Source organism: Pecten maximus, chromosome 11 (genome assembly GCF_902652985.1).
Source record: "Pecten maximus chromosome 11, xPecMax1.1, whole genome shotgun sequence".
NCBI lineage: Eukaryota > Metazoa > Mollusca > Bivalvia > Pectinida > Pectinidae > Pecten > Pecten maximus.
This window is the reverse complement of record NC_047025.1, coordinates 27,509,258-27,529,906: the sequence shown is the minus strand read 5'-3', so window position 1 is coordinate 27,529,906 and position 20,649 is coordinate 27,509,258. Positions and strand designations below refer to the sequence as shown.

At 33.3% G+C, this 20,649-nt stretch overlaps 2 protein-coding genes across 2 annotated transcripts; both read right to left on the bottom strand.

Moving 5' to 3' along the window:
• Positions 1 to 282: 282 nt before the first annotated feature.
• LOC117338532 (pathogenesis-related protein 1C-like) lies at positions 283 to 2,051 on the bottom strand. The gene is made up of 3 exons (XM_033899890.1): positions 1,644 to 2,051; positions 708 to 840; positions 283 to 413 (listed from the first exon to the last, which is right to left on the bottom strand). Exons 1-3 carry the CDS (start codon positions 1,761 to 1,763, stop codon positions 283 to 285), a joined length of 384 nt encoding a protein of 127 aa, XP_033755781.1. The 5' UTR covers positions 1,764 to 2,051.
• Positions 2,052 to 6,880: 4,829 nt separating this feature from the next.
• On the bottom strand, positions 6,881 to 8,718 carry LOC117337195 (beta-hexosaminidase subunit alpha-like). Its single transcript, XM_033898045.1, has 4 exons — positions 8,543 to 8,718; positions 7,931 to 8,038; positions 7,481 to 7,658; positions 6,881 to 7,047 (listed from the first exon to the last, which is right to left on the bottom strand). The coding sequence occupies exons 1-4, from the start codon at positions 8,662 to 8,664 to the stop codon at positions 6,952 to 6,954; spliced, it is 504 nt and encodes a 167-aa protein (XP_033753936.1). The 5' UTR covers positions 8,665 to 8,718; the 3' UTR covers positions 6,881 to 6,951.
• Positions 8,719 to 20,649: the final 11,931 nt, after the last annotated feature.

Below are 20,649 nucleotides of genomic sequence, written 5' to 3'. Positions count from 1 at the left end.
ATTTCAATTAAAAAGCTAAATGAATAGATCTGAAGACTAGACATGTTCCAACCACTGAACAACAATCATGGTTGTTCAGAACCTTGTTCAAGTCCCTTTATGGTGCGTAGCAGCATTGTTTCTGTTAATTTTAACATTATTTTCTGTCTAAAAGTTGTTACTGCCTCAAATACAATATTTCACCAGAGTAATAAATCATTCACTGGATAGTCTGTTTTCGTAATTATTCTACATGTATTACATGAAATAGAATATGATTTCATCTTACAACAGATAATATGTTTACGTAAGTACCTGGGTGTAATGACCACACATTTTACCGGTCGTGCAGGAAAGGTCATCGGGGTTATAATCAACCTTTTCATTGTACCAGCTGGCCACTACATCATCTGCTGTTACTGAGGACCCTACACCTACAAGTAAAAGGATAATACACTGTACTTTCTTTAATGCTAATTGCAGATGATGATGATGATGATGATGATGATGATGATGAAATATATCTATTAAGAAATAATTAATGATTATATGAACTGTTATGAGGGTCCTCCAAGAAAAATATAAACGGTTGATAAATAAATAAATAAATAAATAAATGAATAATGAATGAATGAATGAATGAATGAATGACTAAATGAATGAATGAATGAATGAATGAATAAATGAACGATATCATAATTGAATTTAAAAAAAAAGACAATTCTTACCCCATTTAATGTATAAATTTTCTCCGAGGTAATTGTAACCCGCAGTGTTTGATCTGAACGTATAGCTGCTATGCTCCCACAAACATTTCTCGGCATGTTCAGCCGCTTTCGTTGCAATAGCGGTGTCATATGTCTACAAGAAAAAGCGCTATAGGTATTCCAAAGATAATCAAGTTTGATAAAGAAGTCACGATATCTATGACCTCATGTTTTTGAATAACCTCGGAAGATTTTAAAATTGAACCAATCAAATTATTGATAAAAGTCGTGAATGATCTAGTTTCATGTTCCATCACTATAATAGGAGGTCATACATGACAATCGAGTTATAGGATAAAATCATATTCATGGTTGAATATTTCAATTTCTACTCAATTTGGACCAAACTTAATCTGTTTCATTTGCTCATGAATTTGACTGGATTAACACTGATCAGTGCGTATGAATACATGGTTAAAATCCTTCCGCGGAACGATTTCACTTTTTCTACAATGTTGTTATAAACATGGAATACTTATCAAAATTATCAAATTTATAATGTATTCTTGTATTTTATGAAGTCCAGATATGCTAAATACTTCTATTTTGACAAAATAATGCTGTTTTTTATCCTAAAATGACGGACTATTTTACTCGAATGACTAGACATGCACAATCCGGAACTCCTCGGGATTTTTTTCGCATTTGGACTTTCACAAGCTTCGATACATTAATATCTAGACCAACTTTTTTATTCGAAAAAAAAACAATTGAAATATAAGGATTGAATCTTGATTTGGTCGATTTCATGGGGTCATGAATTGAGTTGCTCTTGTGACAAATTCAACATGAACTGCTTCGCAGTTCATTAAATTTGTCTCAAAAGCAACTCAATTCATGACCCCATGAAATCGACCAAATCAAGATTCAATCCTTAAATAAAATCCTGTTACATACCATTGGTGGAACCCCCTCTATATTCCGATATGTGTTGTGAGCTTCTAAGTAGGATAGACTCTGAACTCCGATGAACAGAATCCCTGCCAATAGTGCACACACAGTAACAATCTTCATCATGTTGTCACTTATGATGTGCAAAACTCCAGTCGATATCTTTGGAAGTGTGCGTTTAAGATACCACCCGAGAGCTTATTTATAGGTATGTTTGTTACTGATGTGAATAGGAGGTCAAATACAAGCTGTACCGCCAGTTAATTGTTATGCATGCCAACAATCTTAGCTGCACGTGCTAATTAAATCATGAATTAATATGCAATTAAAAATGATGTTGCTAAATGTCACAAGATTTTAGTCATTTTTGATATTTCAACTGGTACTAATGTAGCTGTGGGGATTAAGATATTAAACATTTTGTATCTGATGGAACGATTTGTTATCTCTTATTCATCGCGGATTAATTTTTTTCTTGTTATTGGTGTAAATTACGTCAGACCATGCCGTTGTGACGTGATCACGTAGTGTGGTCACACCTTCCAATATTTCCATAGTGATTAAAGAGTTGAGGAAACACCCATCTTTGTAACCTTGTAACCTTCGCGAGGTTCGTGGGGTGCCAGGCATGAAGTAGGAATTAAAGCCTAGTGCAATAACTTCGGGATTCCTTTGTAGTTATGAAATTTCCAAAACCTAAAAAATAAATAAATCAATCATTAAATAAATTTTTCACGTTTAGGGTCTTAGTGGCAAGATTTGTAGTTGAAATGAACATTTCGCAACGTATATGGATAATCAGGAGTGCATATTCGTATATTGTTACTATAAACTTTAAACTATATTACAATGCAACAAGTCATTATAACTCTCATTGGCTCGGATGGGCGTTTGTGAAGGGGACATGCTGTGGGATAAAACCGGAGTACTCAGAGAAAATTAAAATACCATCCTTTCTTAGTACTTTGAGATATTCCATTGATATATGATGTTTTGATTAGGATCTTTACTAAACATATTTCTTAATGTCTCATTTGCCGGAGGATTTCACTGTATCTTCAAGTTTTTATTTTCCAAAGCAAATGTCATTTGAAGTGGCGAGTCATTGTTTCGAATAAATTTGTATTTTCTTCTGTATCAATCTGATTTGATTATAGTTAAGATAGCATAAATTCTCTTGATGCTCATAAATGCGTAGTATACACAGTCTTAAGATGCATTGTATACATATCAAAACATATATTACATATCTATATGTGTCACTGGTACTTCTAAATGCAACCCTGATCTTGGGGCATTCGCTTATAGTTTTGTAAAATATTATAAATATAACTACTGTGAAGGCTTGAGATAAAAACTACTAAATATGTTTATTCATACAGAGAATAAATCCTGGATACTAATGAGGATACAATATGGATATGCTGAAAAGAAAACTACTGCATATTTATTTAAATCTTTATTTATTTTCCTTGATACAGAACATGGTATTTAAGTAAAGTTGTATGAAAAGCATAGTAAAACGATTATGAAACAAGCATTATACACATAGTTAAGAATAACCTTTGGTGATATTTTATTTATATACGATAACAATGTAGTTAAATGTCTGTCATCGTTTGCTACGTAACATAAATTTCCTATAATCTTAATTAAACTGTTTAAAAATATTCTAATTATCACCCGTTTATATTTGGCAGGAAATACAAAAACTGCTTAGTAGTAACTTGACCCCCTTCTCCTGATTTATCCATATTTATTTAGAAATAAAAAAGATGAAGAGAAAAGTTCCAAATGACGACGACATCCATCGGAATGTACCAGCCAAGATTGAACAATACCTGTTCTGTCCTACACCTCCTTCAGGTAAATTAATGCCTGTTCTGTCTGACACCTTCAGGTAAATTAATGCCTGTTCTGTTTTACACCTACTTCAGGTAAATTAATGCCTGTTCTGTCCTACACCTCCTTCAGGTAAATTAATGCCTGTTCTGTCTTACATCTCCTTAAGGTAAATTAATGCCTGTTCTGTCTTACACCTCCTTCAGGTAAATTAATGCCTGTTCTGTCATACACATCCTTAAGGTAAATTAATGTCTGTTCTGTCCTAAACCTCCTTCAGGTAAATTAATGTCTTATCTGTCCTACACCTCCTTTAGGTAAATTAATGCCTGTTCTGTCATACACCTCCTTCAGGTAAATTAATGTCTTATCTGTCCTACACCTCCTTCAGGTAAATTAATGCCTGTTCTGTCTTACACATCCTTAAGGTAAATTAATGCCTGTTCTGTCCTACACCTCCTTCAGGTAAATTAATGCCTGTTCTGTCTTATACATCCTTCAGGTAAATTAATGCCTGTTCTGTCTTACACCTCCTTAAGGTAAATTAATGCCTGTTCTGTCTTACACATCCTTCGGGTAAATTAATGCCTGTTCTGTCTTACACCTCCTTCAGGTAAATTAATGCCTGTTCTGTCTTATACATCCTTCAGGTAAATTAATGCCTGTTCTGTCTTACACCTCCTTAAGGTAAATTAATGCCTGTTCTGTCATACACCTCCTTCAGGTAAATTAATGCCTGTTCTGTCTTATGCATCCTTCAGGTAAATTAATGCCTGTTCTGTCATACACCTTCTTCAGGTAAATTAATGTCTTATCTGTCCTACACCTCCTTTAGGTAAATTAATGCTTGTTCTGTCTTACACATCCTTAAGGTAAATTAATGCCTGTTCTGTCCTACACCTCCTTCAGGTAAATTAATGCCTGTTCTGTCTTATACATCCTTCAGGTAAATTAATGCCTGTTCTGTCTTACACCTCCTTAAGGTAAATTAATGCCTGTTCTGTCTTACACATCCTTAAGGTAAATTAATGCCTGTTCTGTCTTACACCTCCTTCAGGTAAATTAATGCCTGTTCTGTCTTATACATCCTTCAGGTAAATTAATGCCTGTTCTGTCTTACACCTCCTTAAGGTAAATTAATGCCTGTTCTGTCATACACCTCCTTCAGGTAAATTAATGCCTGTTCTGTCTTACACCTCCTTCAGGTAAATTAATGCCTGTTCTGTCTTACACATCCTTAAGGTAAATTAATGCCTGTTCTGTCATACACCTCCTTAAGGTAAATTAATGCCTGTTCTGTCTTACACCTCCTTCAGGTAAATTAATGTCTGTTCTGTCTTACACCTCCTTAAGGTAAATTAATGCCTGTTCTGTCCTATACCTCCTTAAGGTAAATTAATACAATATGTTCTGTCCTAAACCTCCTTCAGGTAAATTAATGTCTGTTCTGTCTTACACCTCCTTAAGGTAAATTAATGTCTTATCTGTCCTACACCTCCTTAAGGTAAATTAATGCCTGTTCTGTCCTACACCTCCTTCAGGTAAATTAATGTCTGTTCTGTCTTACACCTCCTTCAGGTAAATTAATGTCTGTTCTGTCCTTAACCTCCTTCAGGTAAATTAATGTCTGGTCTGTCCTACACCTCCTTAAGGTAAATTGATGTCTGTTCTGTCCTTAACCTCCTTCAGGTAAATTAATGTCTGGTCTGTCCTACACCTCCTTCAGGTAAATTAATGCCTGTTCTGTCTTACATCTCCTTAAGGTAAATTAATGCCTGTTCTGTCTTACACCTCCTTCAGTTAACTTTATGCCTGTTCTGTCCTACACCTCCTTAAGGTAAATTAATGTCTGTTCTGTCCTACTCCTTCAGGTAAATTAATACAATATGTTCTGTCCTAAACCTCCTTCAGGTAAATTAATGCCTTTTCCGCCCTACACCTTCAGGTAAATTCATGCCTGCTCTGTCCAAAAACCTCTTTCGGGTAAATTCATGTCTGTTCTGTCCTAAACCTCATTTTGGTGAATTAATGCCTGTTTTGCCCTACACCTCATTCAGGTAAATTCATGTATATTCTGTCCTATACCTCCTTAAGGTAAATTAATGCGCGTTCTGTCTTTCACAGTTTTCCGGTAAACCTTCAGGTATTTAATATATCTTTATGTCGTAGGATATAAGTTACATTTTTATTTGTGTGTGAAAATGATATTGTGACACAGCTAAGATTGAAATACATCCCAGCATACTATTGCAAATACCAAAACCAACACACAATAAATAATCTAAGATAGGTTAAGCTATTGACAATATGTACAATTTTGTATATCACCATGTACTACCAATATTAGAAAACACATGTTGTGTCTGTGTTAACAATGCAATCTACGGTAAGTAACGCATGTTCATTTCATTAGTTTTTACATTCATTGCGGCTTTTTTCTTATATGCAATATAATGACCAGAAATAAATGTCGTTAATTTTGAAATTAGAAGCATGATCTCACGTGTTCTCTCTTATCAAAACATAGGAAGGTCTGATATGTGGCTTTGATATTATATTATGTTCAAGTCTATTTTATGCCTAAGATCATTTTAAAACGTTTCCCGTATAGCAATAATTCACAACATTGTATCCGTCTGTATTTTGAATACTAGTATAAACCAGCTTTCTAGAATTCAGAGGTAGCAATCCAATCACTTCATCGAGACATAAACTGCCATTTCATTCAAATTAAACAATTTTAAACAATGAATTTTCCCTATAAGGATTATATACCTGGAATTGTATCTGAATTGTATCTGAATTGTATTTGAAAATGTTAATATCTAAACAAATCTTATCTGTGCACACGACTGATATGTTATGAAAATTGTATCCACCATCTGTATATTTATTTTATTATCTAATCATGTAAAATTAAACTTAAAACGAATTAAATCTGTACTGTTCTACAGTAGAATAAACCTTTAAAGATTACTTTTATCACCTGTATAAAACTTGTTTTAAAAATGTTCTAGTAACTAATGTAACACATTTTATTACATATGGGCCTCTATAAAAGTCAACCTGGCTATGAAGTCAAACTATCCTCTCTCTTGAGTTTCGTATTCGTACATGTAGTGTTAGTTATTCAAGGATTCCATGTAAAAAATCCACTTTTATTGATGGACTCTTTCTTTTAGAAATTATTACTCCGCTATATTAACCAACCAAAAGCGGTGTTACAAACTTCATGTTTACGTTGTGGGCTAATAACATTATTTTTTAAGCAATTGAAAATGCTTGTTACAAGCAAGGTTATGTTATACAGCAGTAAAATAATATTTAAATTTTGAGTAGCTCAAACTTTTTATTTTTCTTACAATCTTGATGAAAGTAAGAAAACAATTTTGGTACAATAAACATGGTTTTCTGTAACATTTTTTTACAATAGATTTGTATCAATATACAGCTGTGTAAACACGGAGTAACACTACCGGCACTGGAACAGTCGCCTCTTTCTCTGTGAGCATATCAGGAATATCACAAACATTACAGATACAGAAGTCATGTAGAACAGGAACACAACCTGGAATACAATAATATAAGTTTGATTAACAAATCAAGATTTCTAACAGAGAGTCAGCAATCTACATCACAGTAATCAAATCAAATTAATCAAATCTCCCCAGTTTCTCTTTCTCGTTAAATTATATACATATTTTTTGTGGATTCGACAGAAGCCGTAATCACTTTGAGAGAATATGTCGGTTAAAATTGTTTACATTATTATTGTGTAATTTGTTCTTGCTCTCGTACTTTTTTCTCCTGGTGTGTTAATGTTGAGGAATTTCTTCCCTTGGCTTTGTAATTTAACTTACAGACACCCAATTTATATGATTTTCATCCATTCACAGTTTTATTTTCAACAAAAGAAACAGAATGAAAAAGTATAAATTAACAGTACAGTATATAATTGCAAGATACAGAATTGTAATGTAAAGGTCCTTTTATTGCTTTACCTCACTGTCTGAATTCCAAGGTACTGATATTAGCCGGCCGTTGATTGGATGCCGGGGTAAAGAGCTTTGATTGACTGACATAAGCGTCGTAAGGTTTCTATTTTGTGTGTTACGTCTGTTGTGCTTTTTCCTCAAACAGAATTCCGGACCGTTGGCAAACCCGGGGTCCAGGCCTCTCCTAGAGTTCACAGAAGAAAACAAACTTTTCCATAACCGATTATATACATGAAAGATGAGAAAGAAAATAAAAGGGCAATGATTTCTATTTTTAAACCTATTGTATAAGATTTTAAGAAACAATCATTTCAAGCGTCTGTCGTTTTTTACTTGAATACGCGACATGTGTAATTTTACCTGAATCACGTTTTGCTTGAATGCACGACTAGTACTGGGCACGTCTAATTTAACAAAACGAACGATGATCTGAACTCAACACATACAGTACGTTACCTGAGCATACGACATCTGTGCTCCGCTAATCTTCTAGCGGCATTAAACAAATCGAATGTATCCTCCCTTCTACTCCAGAGCCGTTCTGCTGCGGCAGACCCACGGGGCCTGTTCAAGAAACAAGAGACCATATGCATTTTTTAGCTGACAATTACACATGAACTTGATTTCATTTACAAAACAGTGATAATAATTCTTAACTACATACCATCTAAAATCTTGTTTAGAAAAAAATTCGCGATTACAAATTATTTTTTCAAACGCGATCCTAAACAATTAGTTTTTCTCATTGCCTCATTGTGTGTTTCTTTATTTACATAGCGGTTTGATATTACGTTCATAAATATTAGAGTGTATAAAATGCTATTTTTATTTATGTTCCAACAATTGCGAAACAAATGCTATGAACTTATATTAATCACGCTTGTTGGCCCGGATGGGAGTCCACAAGGGGACTTACTATGGTTTAAACCGGAGCAGCTGAGATAAACTCACGTGATCAGGCATGTGATCCAGGGGGCATACATGTTCATGTCCGATCGGGAATTAAACCTATCTATACCTTGATATTACAGGAGGTACATAACACTTAATATAACCAGATTTACCTACCAAAGCCACTTCATCAGCATTTCATTTGACATGTATTCTCCCCACATACATACTTCTCCTCCGAGTATGGCCTTGTCATTCGCATACCGACCATTATCTGTGTGATAAAGAGTAACCCACATGTAGGCACAAATATTTTAAGTTTAGTATTTGTTTTTCGGCATAGCCGTATACTGTTCTTTTGGCCCCGGATATGACGCGACAGGTGGCGTTACTGATCAAGATCAAGTATGTGATTGGTCAATGTAGCGGTTAATGCAAAGTGAGGATAAGTAGTTAAAAACGAAACAAAGTTAAGAATGCAGGCTGAATAAGTGGATGTATCTTTTCAAATGACACATTAATAAAATTATTTCCCGATTCAAATGCAGTCTTATTATCACCAAAAATGATTCAAACTGATCTAATTTTGTTATCCGTGCTGAAAAGCATTAGTTCGTTGATTTATTTCGCCAGCAGTTGTACATTATAACCACCAGCATTAAAACTATGCCGTTTATCTTTTTTAAAGATATTTCTTGTTTCGTTTGTTTGCTTTAAAAAAATAAATATAGCAAAAACGTTTTATTTATTATTTTTCATTTCGAAAATACCCGGATTTGTATTCCTCGAGGATATGAGCAGGATGTTACAACCCGGGCAACAGGGGGATTCTCCGACAATTTATATGAAAATGTGTCATAGTCCTTTTTACGTAATGGATTTCTATGTGTTTCAAGCGTCTGAAACGAGTAATTTGGTCTATCTAACCTCATATTAGTTGATAGTAAAAAGATGAGTCAACTATCGGGTATCCAGACTATCTCAATCGAAAGTAAGTGTCACAATTCAGATGAAGGGTTGACAGGTATGTATGTATGTTTGAGAATTATATATAAATGTGATACTGACCGGTAAAAGTACATACCGTAAGGGTCACATTGATAGAACTTATGCCAGTGGACGCCAGGATCAATTCTGTCTAGATACCAGCAGTAAGAGTAAATAACTCGGTACCCGTCCAACAACACGCGCCGCAGGTAGTTGTCTGTCCGCCATACCTGGATAATGGTGTCTTTCCGGACCTAGTATAGTATCAATAAAGAACATTACCATGAATTGTAATGACAATTCTCTAGAATGTAGAAACATTAAAGTGAGGTTGGTGACGTGTTATGGCCGACATCATGGTCTCTCCATGTCAATCCATGTTATGTTAGTATTTCCTCTTGTTTTATTGATTGTGAGCTACCGTTTTATATCACGTGGGCATTCTCTGTTGTTTTTAGAGTTATATTATTGCTGCTGTAAAAACTCTATATTAATAACATATTTTGTAAACGGTCAATATTAGTTAAGTTAAACTCAGTAAACTGCCGTTTGCATGATGACAACTAAATATGTTGAAAGCAATCAGACGCGTTGACTTTCGGTTTATATGCCCAGTGATTGATATTATGTTACAATGGTACATAATTGTATCATTGATTCACTAAGAATATATACCTCAACGTCTTCATGAAGCGCGTCTTCCCACATTATGAACTCGATTTTTTCGTCTCGAACACTTTGCAACTTCTTGAATTCTTTATGCATTCTGCAAATATTGGTAAAGAAGATTAAGGTATGTTAGATATGTATTAAAATATACGATATGGGTTAGTTGATATACGTCTATAAAATGTGGATTTACCACAACAGTACGCACATATTGTATGCTTATACAATCATATTGGATGCCACCAAAATTATACTGTAAAACGCAAGAGGTATTAATTAGGATGTGTTTAAAAAATGAATAAATTAAATTAAATTAAAATTAAGTCAGTAGAAGTCCACTAGATTCTTTTTATTGTGTTAATAAATAAAATCCAAATGTTCTGTTGTTCTGTACATCGTTAAACACCTACCTGTATTGATCTAGGGCTAAATAAATGGAAAATTATCAGAGCGCACAAACGTACAATATATAACATATTCTTAGTTATTCAAATGTCAACATATATACGGCGCTTGTTATGTCTGTGACCTAGTGAAGAGAACACCATCAGTTATCTGGTTATAATGAGTCCAAAACTATATCAAATGTTGTTAAGAAGGATGCTTAAAACTCACACAAGTGAATAACACATTTAGTTATGTATCTATCAATCAATAAAGTTTATTTTAAGCAATGAATAAAAAACTGAATCATATAAATGTTTCGTCCGTATAGGACTTGTCCATGATGCCAAAAGTTTGAAAGTCCAGAAGGAAAGTGAGAATAAAATGGGTCTGAGAATGTAGGAACTGCATAACATAAGATCATTTATACCAGTAACATGGTCAATAAACGGAAACTGACCTGTTCATGAAATACTGCCAGACATATTTTGGTAACAATCTGTCTTGTTCCTCTTCAGACATCGTGCGCAAAGTTCTGTTTAGTAGTCTGTAAGGAAACAGAGCTGTGTTAAGAAGTTTGTGAGAGAATCTGACATATTATCAAAATTATAAACACGTCATCTTATGATGAATGAAAGTACTTTATGTTTATTCAACCAGATTATCTTTTCATTTTTAAGTGATCAGCATTGCAGTATTATATCTTAAGGATCCAATCAATTTTGTCGAAAAAACATTCTACAAAAACAGAAATGTCGGTAGGACGTTGTTTTCATTATAAATATCGCACAACATATTCATTTCACTGTTCTCTTCAGTAATCCATATCAATCCTTATTTTTTTCTGATTTTGCTCTGGTGTGCTAATATCGTTCTTTGAGGTGGTCGCATTTAAACGGTGCGACACATTGTTTTGTGACGCTCAATGATATCACTAACTGACAGAAACAACGACATGGTATTAAGTTTAAATTCAAATGCCCAATGACCTTAAAATATATCAAAGTTCGGAAGTACAAAAACATGGATATATAAAATACCGCATTGCAATAAAAATGTAACACTGTACCTTATATTGATGTATAATGTAACACTGTACCTTATATTGATGACTTATGTAACACTGTACCTTATATTGATGTATACTGTAACACTGTACCTTATATTAATGTCTTATGTAACACTGTACCTTATATTGGTGTATAATGTAACACTGTACCTTATATTGATGTTTAATGTAATACTGTACCTTATATTGATGTTTAATGTAACATTGTACCTTATATTGATGACTTATGTAACACTGTACCTTATATTGATGTATAATGTAACACTGTACCTTATATTGATGTTTAATGTAACACTGTACCTTATATATTGATGTTTAATGTAACACTGTACCTTATATTGATGTTTAATGAACACTGTACCTTATTTTGATGTTTAATGTAATACTGTACCTTATATTGATGACTTATGTAACACTGTACCTTATATTGATGTCTTATGTAACACTGTACCTTATATTGACGACTTATGTAACACTGTACCTTATATTGGTGTATAATGTAACACTGTACCTTATATTGATGTTTAATGTAACACTGTACCTTATATTGATGTATAATATAACACTGTACCTTATATTGATGTATAATGTAACACTGTACCTTATATTGATGTATAATGTAACACTGTACCTTATATTGATGTTTAATGTAACACTGTACCTTATATTGATGTTTAATGTAACACTGTACCTTATATTGATGTTTAATGTAACACTGTACCTTATATTGGTGTATAATGTAACACTGTACCTTATATTGATGTTTAATGTAACACTGTACCTTATATTGATGTTTAATGTAATACTGTACCTTATATTGATGTTTAATGTAACATTGTACCTTATATTGATGACTTATGTAACACTGTACCTTATATTGATGTTTAATGTAACACTGTACCTTATATTGATGTTTAATGTAACACTGTACCTTATATTGATGTTTAATGTAACACTGTACCTTATATTGATGTTTAATGTAACACTGTACCTTATAGTGATGTATAATTAACACTACCTTATATTGATGTTTAATGTAACACTGTACCTTATATTGATGTTTAATGTAACACTGTACCTTATATTGATGTATAATTAACACTGTACCTTATATTGATGTTTAATGTAACACTATACCTTATATTGACGTATAATTAACACTGTACCTTATATTGATGTTTAATGTAACACTGTACCTTATATTGATGTTTAATGTAACACTGTACCTTATATTGATGTTTAATGTAACACTGTACCTTATATTGATGTTTAATGTAACACTGTACCTTATATTGATGTATAATTAACACTGTACCTTATATTGATGTTTAATGTAACACTGTACCTTATATTGGTGTTTAATGTTGAGTTGTCCGTAGTGTGTTCCGCCTTTAACTCCTCTATCCCCTCTTCCAGATAAAGTCTACGGAACAGCTCTATGACTTTAGGATTAGATGCCCTTAATTTGAAATATACAAAGATTAGGTAAGAAAAAAAGTTATTCGAAGAAGCAAATGCGTGGTCAAAAAGTGCATAATATTTTTACGCAATTACGTCAAAAGATGGATATGTATAATTAGTTTAGTACCTTTACTTTGAAATATTTTATCGTATTTTCTTTTATATAGCGACAGCTACAATAAATTAGGTTTACACGTATTTACTCTGTAGATATAACAATGATGACATACCAACATTCCTTAAATACCTCATCATTCCCGAGGTGGATGTATGGATCTTTAAACAATATAAGCACCTCCTTGAAGAACTGGGCCAGAAACTTAAACAAGTGTTCGTTTGAGGGATCCATGGGACCAAGGTAACCAGGCACAGCCTCCGCTTTACCAGGGTAACACTGGGTCAGAAGTTCCGGTCGTGATAACCCCCAGGAATAGGTGTGTCCTAAGTGATAGAAAGGTCAAAATATTGGAAAAAATCTATTTCGACATTTTAATAGAAAATTTGAATGAGAACAAAAAATATATTCCTAAGATACACTGTAACACTCTGGTATAGTATTCCGAAAGTAATGATCCATGCAATTAGATAGCAAATAAACGCATCAAGATTAATTATAACCGAATATGTATGTATTCAAAGAAGTCTTCTGATTTGATAATTGAAACATATCAACATCGTTTTGTGATACATTTAGTATCTTCGCAAACTATATTGACTATTATCAAGCAGTTGAAAAATGTGCAAGGTCTCTTCTTCACATCTTGATAAATGTGATGTAGCTACATCATATTTGTGACTCTACTACATTGTTTTTATTACGTTACTACATTATATTTTTGACAATACAACATTATATTTGTGACGTTAATACCTCATTTTTGTGACATTACTAAAGTATATTTATGACGTTACTTCGTTACATCTGTGACGTAACTACATTGTATTTGTGACATTAAAACATTACATTTGCGACGTTACAAATTTATATTTGTGACGATACTATATTATATTTGTGACGTTACTATATTATATTTGTGAATTTACGACGTTATATTTGTGATGTTATTACAATATATTTATGATATTACTACATTATACTTGTGACATTGCTACATTATATTTGTAACGTTACAACATTACATTTGCGACGTTACAATATTATATTTGTGACGTTACTATATTATATTTGTGACGTTACTATATTATATTTGTGAGGTTATAACTTTATTTTTGTGACATTGCTACATTATATTTGTGACGTAACTATATTATATTTGTGACGTTACTATATCATATTTACGACGTTACAACTTTATATTTGTGACGTTTCTACATTATATTTGTGACATTTCTACATCATATTTGTGACGTTACTATATTATATTTGTTACGTTACTACATCATATTTACCATTGTATGGCACTGCCACTATATAACCCTACCAATTCAGTTGCGTGTTCACCAGCCTATGAGCTGCCAACAGGAAGTGATCTCTGCTACTGGTAAGCGCGGGAAATTTGAATTTGAAAATTTCAAAACAAAAATCGCATGACAAATAAAAAATCGCAGATGGTAAATATAAGAATTGAACGGCTTTCAGTTGGCATTCATAGTCAATATGAATTCCAACTGGACAGAGGCAAATTCAACATGAAGCGCTAGCGCGCTTCATGGAATTTGCCTCTGTCCAGTTGGCATTCATATTGACTATGAATGCCAACTGAAAGCCGTTCAATGCTTAAATATTTACGACGTTACAACTTTATATTTGTGACGTTACTACATTATATTTGTGACGTTTCTCTATTAAATTAGTGACATTTCTACATCATATTTGTGACGTTACTATATTATATTGTGACGTTACTACATCATATTTGTGACGTTACTATATTATATTGTGACGTTACTACATTATATTTGTGACGTTACTATATTATATTTGTTACGTTACTACATCATATTTGTGACGTTACTATATTATATTTGTGACGTTACTATCTTATATTTGTGACGTTACTATATTATATTTGTGACGTTACTACATTATATTAGTGACATTTCTACATCATATTTTGTGACGTTACTATATTATATTTGTGACGTTACTATATTATATTTGTGACGTTACTATATTATATTTGTGACGTTTCTACATTATATTAGTGACATTTCTACATCATATTTTGTGACGTTACTATATTATATTTGTGACGTTACTACATCATATTTGTGACGTTACTATATTATATTTGTGACGTTACTACGTTATACTTATATCTATATATACCCTATCATCATATAAAACATACGGAGGTTTATCCTGTATAAATGTCGGGAATAGAATTTAGTTTTGTGATTCGATTCTATTTCAATCTCACTAATGTTATAGTTAAATTAATACATGGTATTGTTTAAAAGCTTGTAAAACAAATCTACACTCTCTATGCATTAAATGTCATTTTGAAAATACATCTTTTTTATTTACCAGGTGTATCAAATTCCGGTATTACTCTGATTCCTCGGCGTCTTGCGTATTCGATGATATAAGCGATGTCATTGCGAGTGTAAACCATTGTCGAATGGTAGGCTCCCTAGTATAAAGTAAAGGATAGTCATCGATCTTAATGAAAATTAATATCACCTAAACTTTGTGGTATTCAGCATCTTCCATTTGTACTCTAAATGGATTTTTTTTCTGATGAAAAATTTGGAAGAGATTCGAAAATAAAAAGCATGTTGGCTACCTGTAAGTAAACTAGAAATGTAATAATAAAAAATGCTGTGTTTATATTAAGACACCACTAAAACATTAAATGTACCATTATTGTGTTCATCTGAAAATCCTCATTGTAAAAAATAATGATAATAATAATAAAGAATAATTTATCCTTACGTCATTTGTAAGTATCAAGCGAACTGGTTACAATGCAACTTAAGGGATCCCATGCTGTCAAGAGTAAATAAATGAATAAAAATATATACCTAAAGTAAGGGTTACTTAATATCTCACAAGAAAATAGAATATTTACAAGTTCATGATGTCAAAGATATTCGTATATCATAATGTGACAGTATTAATCGAATCAGTTTACTTTTTTGCTGAGATCAGGAAATGCATCACTTTTGTAGGGAAAAGACTGGTCGTCCACTATGTGCCAGTGTAATACATTCATCTTGTTTTGGGCCATGCCTTCCTGAAAAGCAAGGAAATCTCAATAGAAGTGAATTTTGAATTTTTACTACATTAGCCGGATTTCGTTACCGTTGATATCCAATATTTCAAGATTGAACATAACCGAAGATCACAATCAGAGCTTCAACAGCAAAATTATAACTTGTAGTAGTTTGGGGGCTACTCAGAGACCTTGAAAGGTAGGAGGCATGCTTTAATATTGATATTTAACTTTCAACATTATTTATAAATCAATATCGTAAGTGTAGATAACTGTAATATACATTTATATGCACGAAAGTTGTTGTCATCGCATCTTCTGGCTTGCTTCATCGAAAACAAAGAGGTTCGGTAAAACGGAGGCAAAATGTGAATAAATATATAATTTACAATGGAAAAAGTATAAAATAAAACCAGGTGTTCAAGAAAAGTGTATTCTACTTCCTTCATCGTAAACATTCGGATATAGATAAAGGTTGAATCCTGTCTGTTTTGTTGGTAAGCTAGATCTCTGTAGTCATGAGTTTTAATGATTTATTCCAGAATTTACCGATCGAATACGATTGTTTTCTATGGATTTACGCACCAGAACGTCGAGTATGACCTGTTTCGTGACGTAGTGTCTGGCAGTGTCCAATAGAAACCCTCTGTATTTAAACCGGGGCGAGTCCCGTATGACAGCTTGATGAATGTAAAACTGGAAAAAGAACACACATCATTTATGTAGGTAGTTTCCATGATTAGTAATTAGTCTGCTGGTTGACATCGTATAATAGCCAATACAAAACAGGGTTTGACCCAGTCTATCAACACCATTTGTACGCTGTCAAGTATTGTCATGGTTATTGGGTTTAGGGTGAGAAATTGGCCAATGAATCATTCAGAAAATATATTGATGGGTAAATATTAAACGAAAATAGTATTTGTATTGTTTTATACGTACTTGTATATAATTATGGGGCTAATAAAGCCATGCATATCATAATTATGTATCACAGGTTTCGTTGGAATTTTATATAAGTACCCGTTCAGCATTGTTGACTACTAGCTGACTCAAGGTCTCTAGACCCCTAATCACTCCCCACATCTCATTTGCATCCAATGTTACACCAGTGGGGGCTACCGTCAGCCGGTCTACAACACAACAAAGGAAGGGTTGAGTATATGCATCTTAACAGCAGTGAGAGTATAACTGTATAGATCAGTGATGATTTGAGTAGTTGTGGGAGTATCCTAAAGAGAACCAGCCATAACCCGATATTACTAACGTTCCAACCAAGAAAAATATTTCCTCTACCTATGTTGGGCAAAGGAGACTTTCATCATATGCCATTACTGTTAAAACGCATTTGTAGCAGTAGATCCTTTAGTTTTATTCCTTTAATAAAAACAAAATAAATACCACTTTTGTCACTGACCTTTGATCAGACGGCATTGACCTTTAATCATGTATTTCTTTGTTTCATTCGGATCAATTTTACTTCAGAACTTTACCACTGATTGCTTTAGATTTTGCCTCTTGACATTGACTATAAGTCAAACAATTTCGTAACTGATTCTTTAGATACTGTATTGACACTATATTTGTCAGTTAAGAAACCTCTGGTGAGCTTGACCTTGATTATGTAGTCTCTTCATTCGAATGTGAAGAAGACAGAAATCAACCACTTATATCCTAAATGTTAGAAACAACAATAGTAAATCATTTAGAACGAGCGTTATAAGTGATACAATTGGTTTATAAATGGAGTTTACTTGGACAGTTTACACTTACAAGCACTTACATGATTCATCCGACAGAGCATTAGGGTAGTCGGTACATTCCGCTTTAATAGTGATGTAAACGTTTGATACTGAAGGTATGTCAGAAAAGTACAGCAGTTTTTCATGACTCATTTCCTCTTTGATTTTCGACTTCTCTGCATTTGAGAAATTTTCCTCCGAGACTTCTATCGAGTCTTCGAATATTGTTCTGTTATATCGCAGAATGGCATCATCTATGATGTCACATGAGTGGGACTTGACAGCAAAAGTGAAGTTATGAGGATGTATTCTGTACATGTGTTTGGTGGGGTGGAACACACGTGGTAGTGGCCAAGGTTCGGCTATGGAGGATCGGAGAGATCGACGAATGGTGACTGGATCTCGCAGACCGTCAAACGCGACTTCATAACTGTCAGGCCCTCTTTGCCAGTTGATAATGTCATCTATATTGATTAGCTTGGGGGAATCTATATAAATAAATCAAATGACCTGGTATGATTTGAATCATCTGGACTAGTATTTTTAGTGCTAAGTTTTACAAACCATAACAAAGCTCAATGGCTCTCTTAACATATACACTCGTGTAATCAAATTATGATAACTCACAGTCCCTGCTTAACTCGAATGTAACATTTCAATAGTTAAAAAGCTATATAAAATTTACTCAGCTACTCATGTACTCGGGATATCTCGAAGATTTTTCGTGACCACAGTGACTTCGAGATGGCGAAGTTCGACTAAAATATGTAAACATTTGGGCTACTTAGGATCTGCATGCTTTTTAATGACAGACACCTTCGTATTATCTGCTCAGAAGCATACAGGAGAAGATAAAGTTTGTATGGGAATACTACTTAGGACCCAGCTAGACACGATCTGATAACTTCAAGATTGTGAAGTTACATATCTCAAATAAGATATTACTGAAGATCACATAAATATGAAAATATAGCCACATCAAAGAGAAAGTGCAGTAAAATGCCTCCTAAGATGCTTTCTTTTTCATTTTAGTCTCAAAAGTATAGTGTATAAAAATGAAATCCTTAAACCATTTTCCAAATGGAAAAAAACATGTTTTATTACATTTTTACCAGTGAAATATCAAAAATTATTCATTCTATAAAAGTGATATTTTTCACTAGTGAAAAATATCACTTTTGCTGATTGACCAATCAAATTAATGATTAGAAAATACCAAAATAATTGACCAATCAGAAAGCCCGACATATATGTCAGCACCTGGACAGGGGAAACTACTTTTTTTGTTTACAAATTATCGCTGTAGGCCTAGTTAGCATACGGGGTAGGTTTTTCGTTGATAAAAAATGTAATAAACAGAATATCTAACAGTGTCTTCAGTAATACCAAATATATTTCACTCGTGTGGCTAATATTTTGATATTTTTCACTCGTGCTGCGCACTCGTGAAAAATATCAAAATATTAGCCCCACTCGTTAAATATATTTGGTATTACTGAAGACACTGTTAGATATCCTCTATATATAACTTCAAAAGTAATACATGTTTTTGGTTAAAACAATGTTGATATTTTTTTCCTTATATAGAGATGCAGTCTCACAATATACGTAATGCTTATATGAACACTCCACTAATTCAACTGTATTCAAATGCACAAAGAATCTATCCTATCGTATGGTTGGTTTGTTGAAAAAATATCGACTGCTACGAACGGGCATTTTGCTGTAAAAGCATAACGTTACTTAAAATGTTACATTTAGTGTCTCCAGGAAAAGGTCCATTTGGTGAATGGGGACTATGTTCCTGACAGAATATACAAACAATAGTGATGATTCTTTGAAACTCCCATAAAATCAAATTGCTTCCGTATGTTATACTAACCGTTTGTTTTAACATTCCACTGTTCTGACGAGGCAAATATCTCCTTGCGCAGTTTTTCTATGACATTTTGGTTAGTTTCTGTGTAGGATGCGACGTCTAGCGGCAGACATCTCACGGTGGATATAATGGCCGTCAGAAATAGGAGGGATCCATCTGAGGTCATCACCTGTAAATGGTGGTAGTTCACGTGATATCTACATTTATGTTGGTATTTTTATTCATTTAAATATTGCAGCTAATTATCTGTTTGTGGGAAAGAATTTCTTCTAAAATAAGTCCTTTCGCAAAAGCAAAAAGGTTCTCACAAAATAACAACATTTTTTTTTTTTTTTTTTTTTTTTTGTTCAAAAATTTTATTTTCAAAGACACCAACAAAATACAAAAATGTCCTCACACACGAGGGCTAGCATTCGCCATACTTCATTCATTCATTCCGTTTATTCCGTACATGTTAAAATAGTGTTGTGCAGCCTTGTAAGGGGAGCTTACTCCGAATCAAGTGCTCCTTGCCGAGTTTACCACGTGTAGGAGTGTATAACGTGTGTCTGTCCACAACACGTGTCATCGACTGCGGTTGTTTGGAGACTGCGCTTTACAGTATTACCGGGTAAGTCTTATTCGTAGTTATGTAAACAGTTCAGAATTTAAATTTACATTATTGAGAATAATTTCTATCGTATACTGCTTTACCAAAGACTTAGACTAAGTTATTTCTGATTCTTACTAGTCCTACCTGTGATTCTGACTCGCAGTTGGTCCAGATCGAGAAACAAATATTACAACGTACAACATCCATGAGGTGTTTTAATTAGTTATAACAAACTGCAAAAATGACAATGATTTAACGTTATATTAAAAGAAGGTCTAGTTATTATTTTAACTAATTTATCTTGTTCATGTTAATTTTTTCATTT

Excerpts from the sequence above, each read along its gene's own strand:
- LOC117338532 (XM_033899890.1), bottom strand. The coding sequence starts at position 1,763 with ATGATGAAGATTGTTACTGTGTGTGCACTATTGGCAGGGATTCTGTTC. Across the intron at positions 841-1,643 it reads TAGAGGGGGTTCCACCAATG|ACATATGACACCGCTATTGC; the intron begins GTATGTAACAGG and ends TTTTTCTTGTAG. Across the intron at positions 414-707 it reads AAATTTATACATTAAATGGG|GTGTAGGGTCCTCAGTAACA; the intron begins GTAAGAATTGTC and ends TTTTACTTGTAG.
- LOC117337195 (XM_033898045.1), bottom strand. The coding sequence starts at position 8,664 with ATGTGGGTTACTCTTTATCACACAGATAATGGTCGGTATGCGAATGAC. Across the intron at positions 8,039-8,542 it reads ATGCTGATGAAGTGGCTTTG|GCCCCGTGGGTCTGCCGCAG; the intron begins GTAGGTAAATCT and ends TTTCTTGAACAG. Across the intron at positions 7,048-7,480 it reads CTTGGAATTCAGACAGTGAG|GTTGTGTTCCTGTTCTACAT; the intron begins GTAAAGCAATAA and ends ATTGTATTCCAG.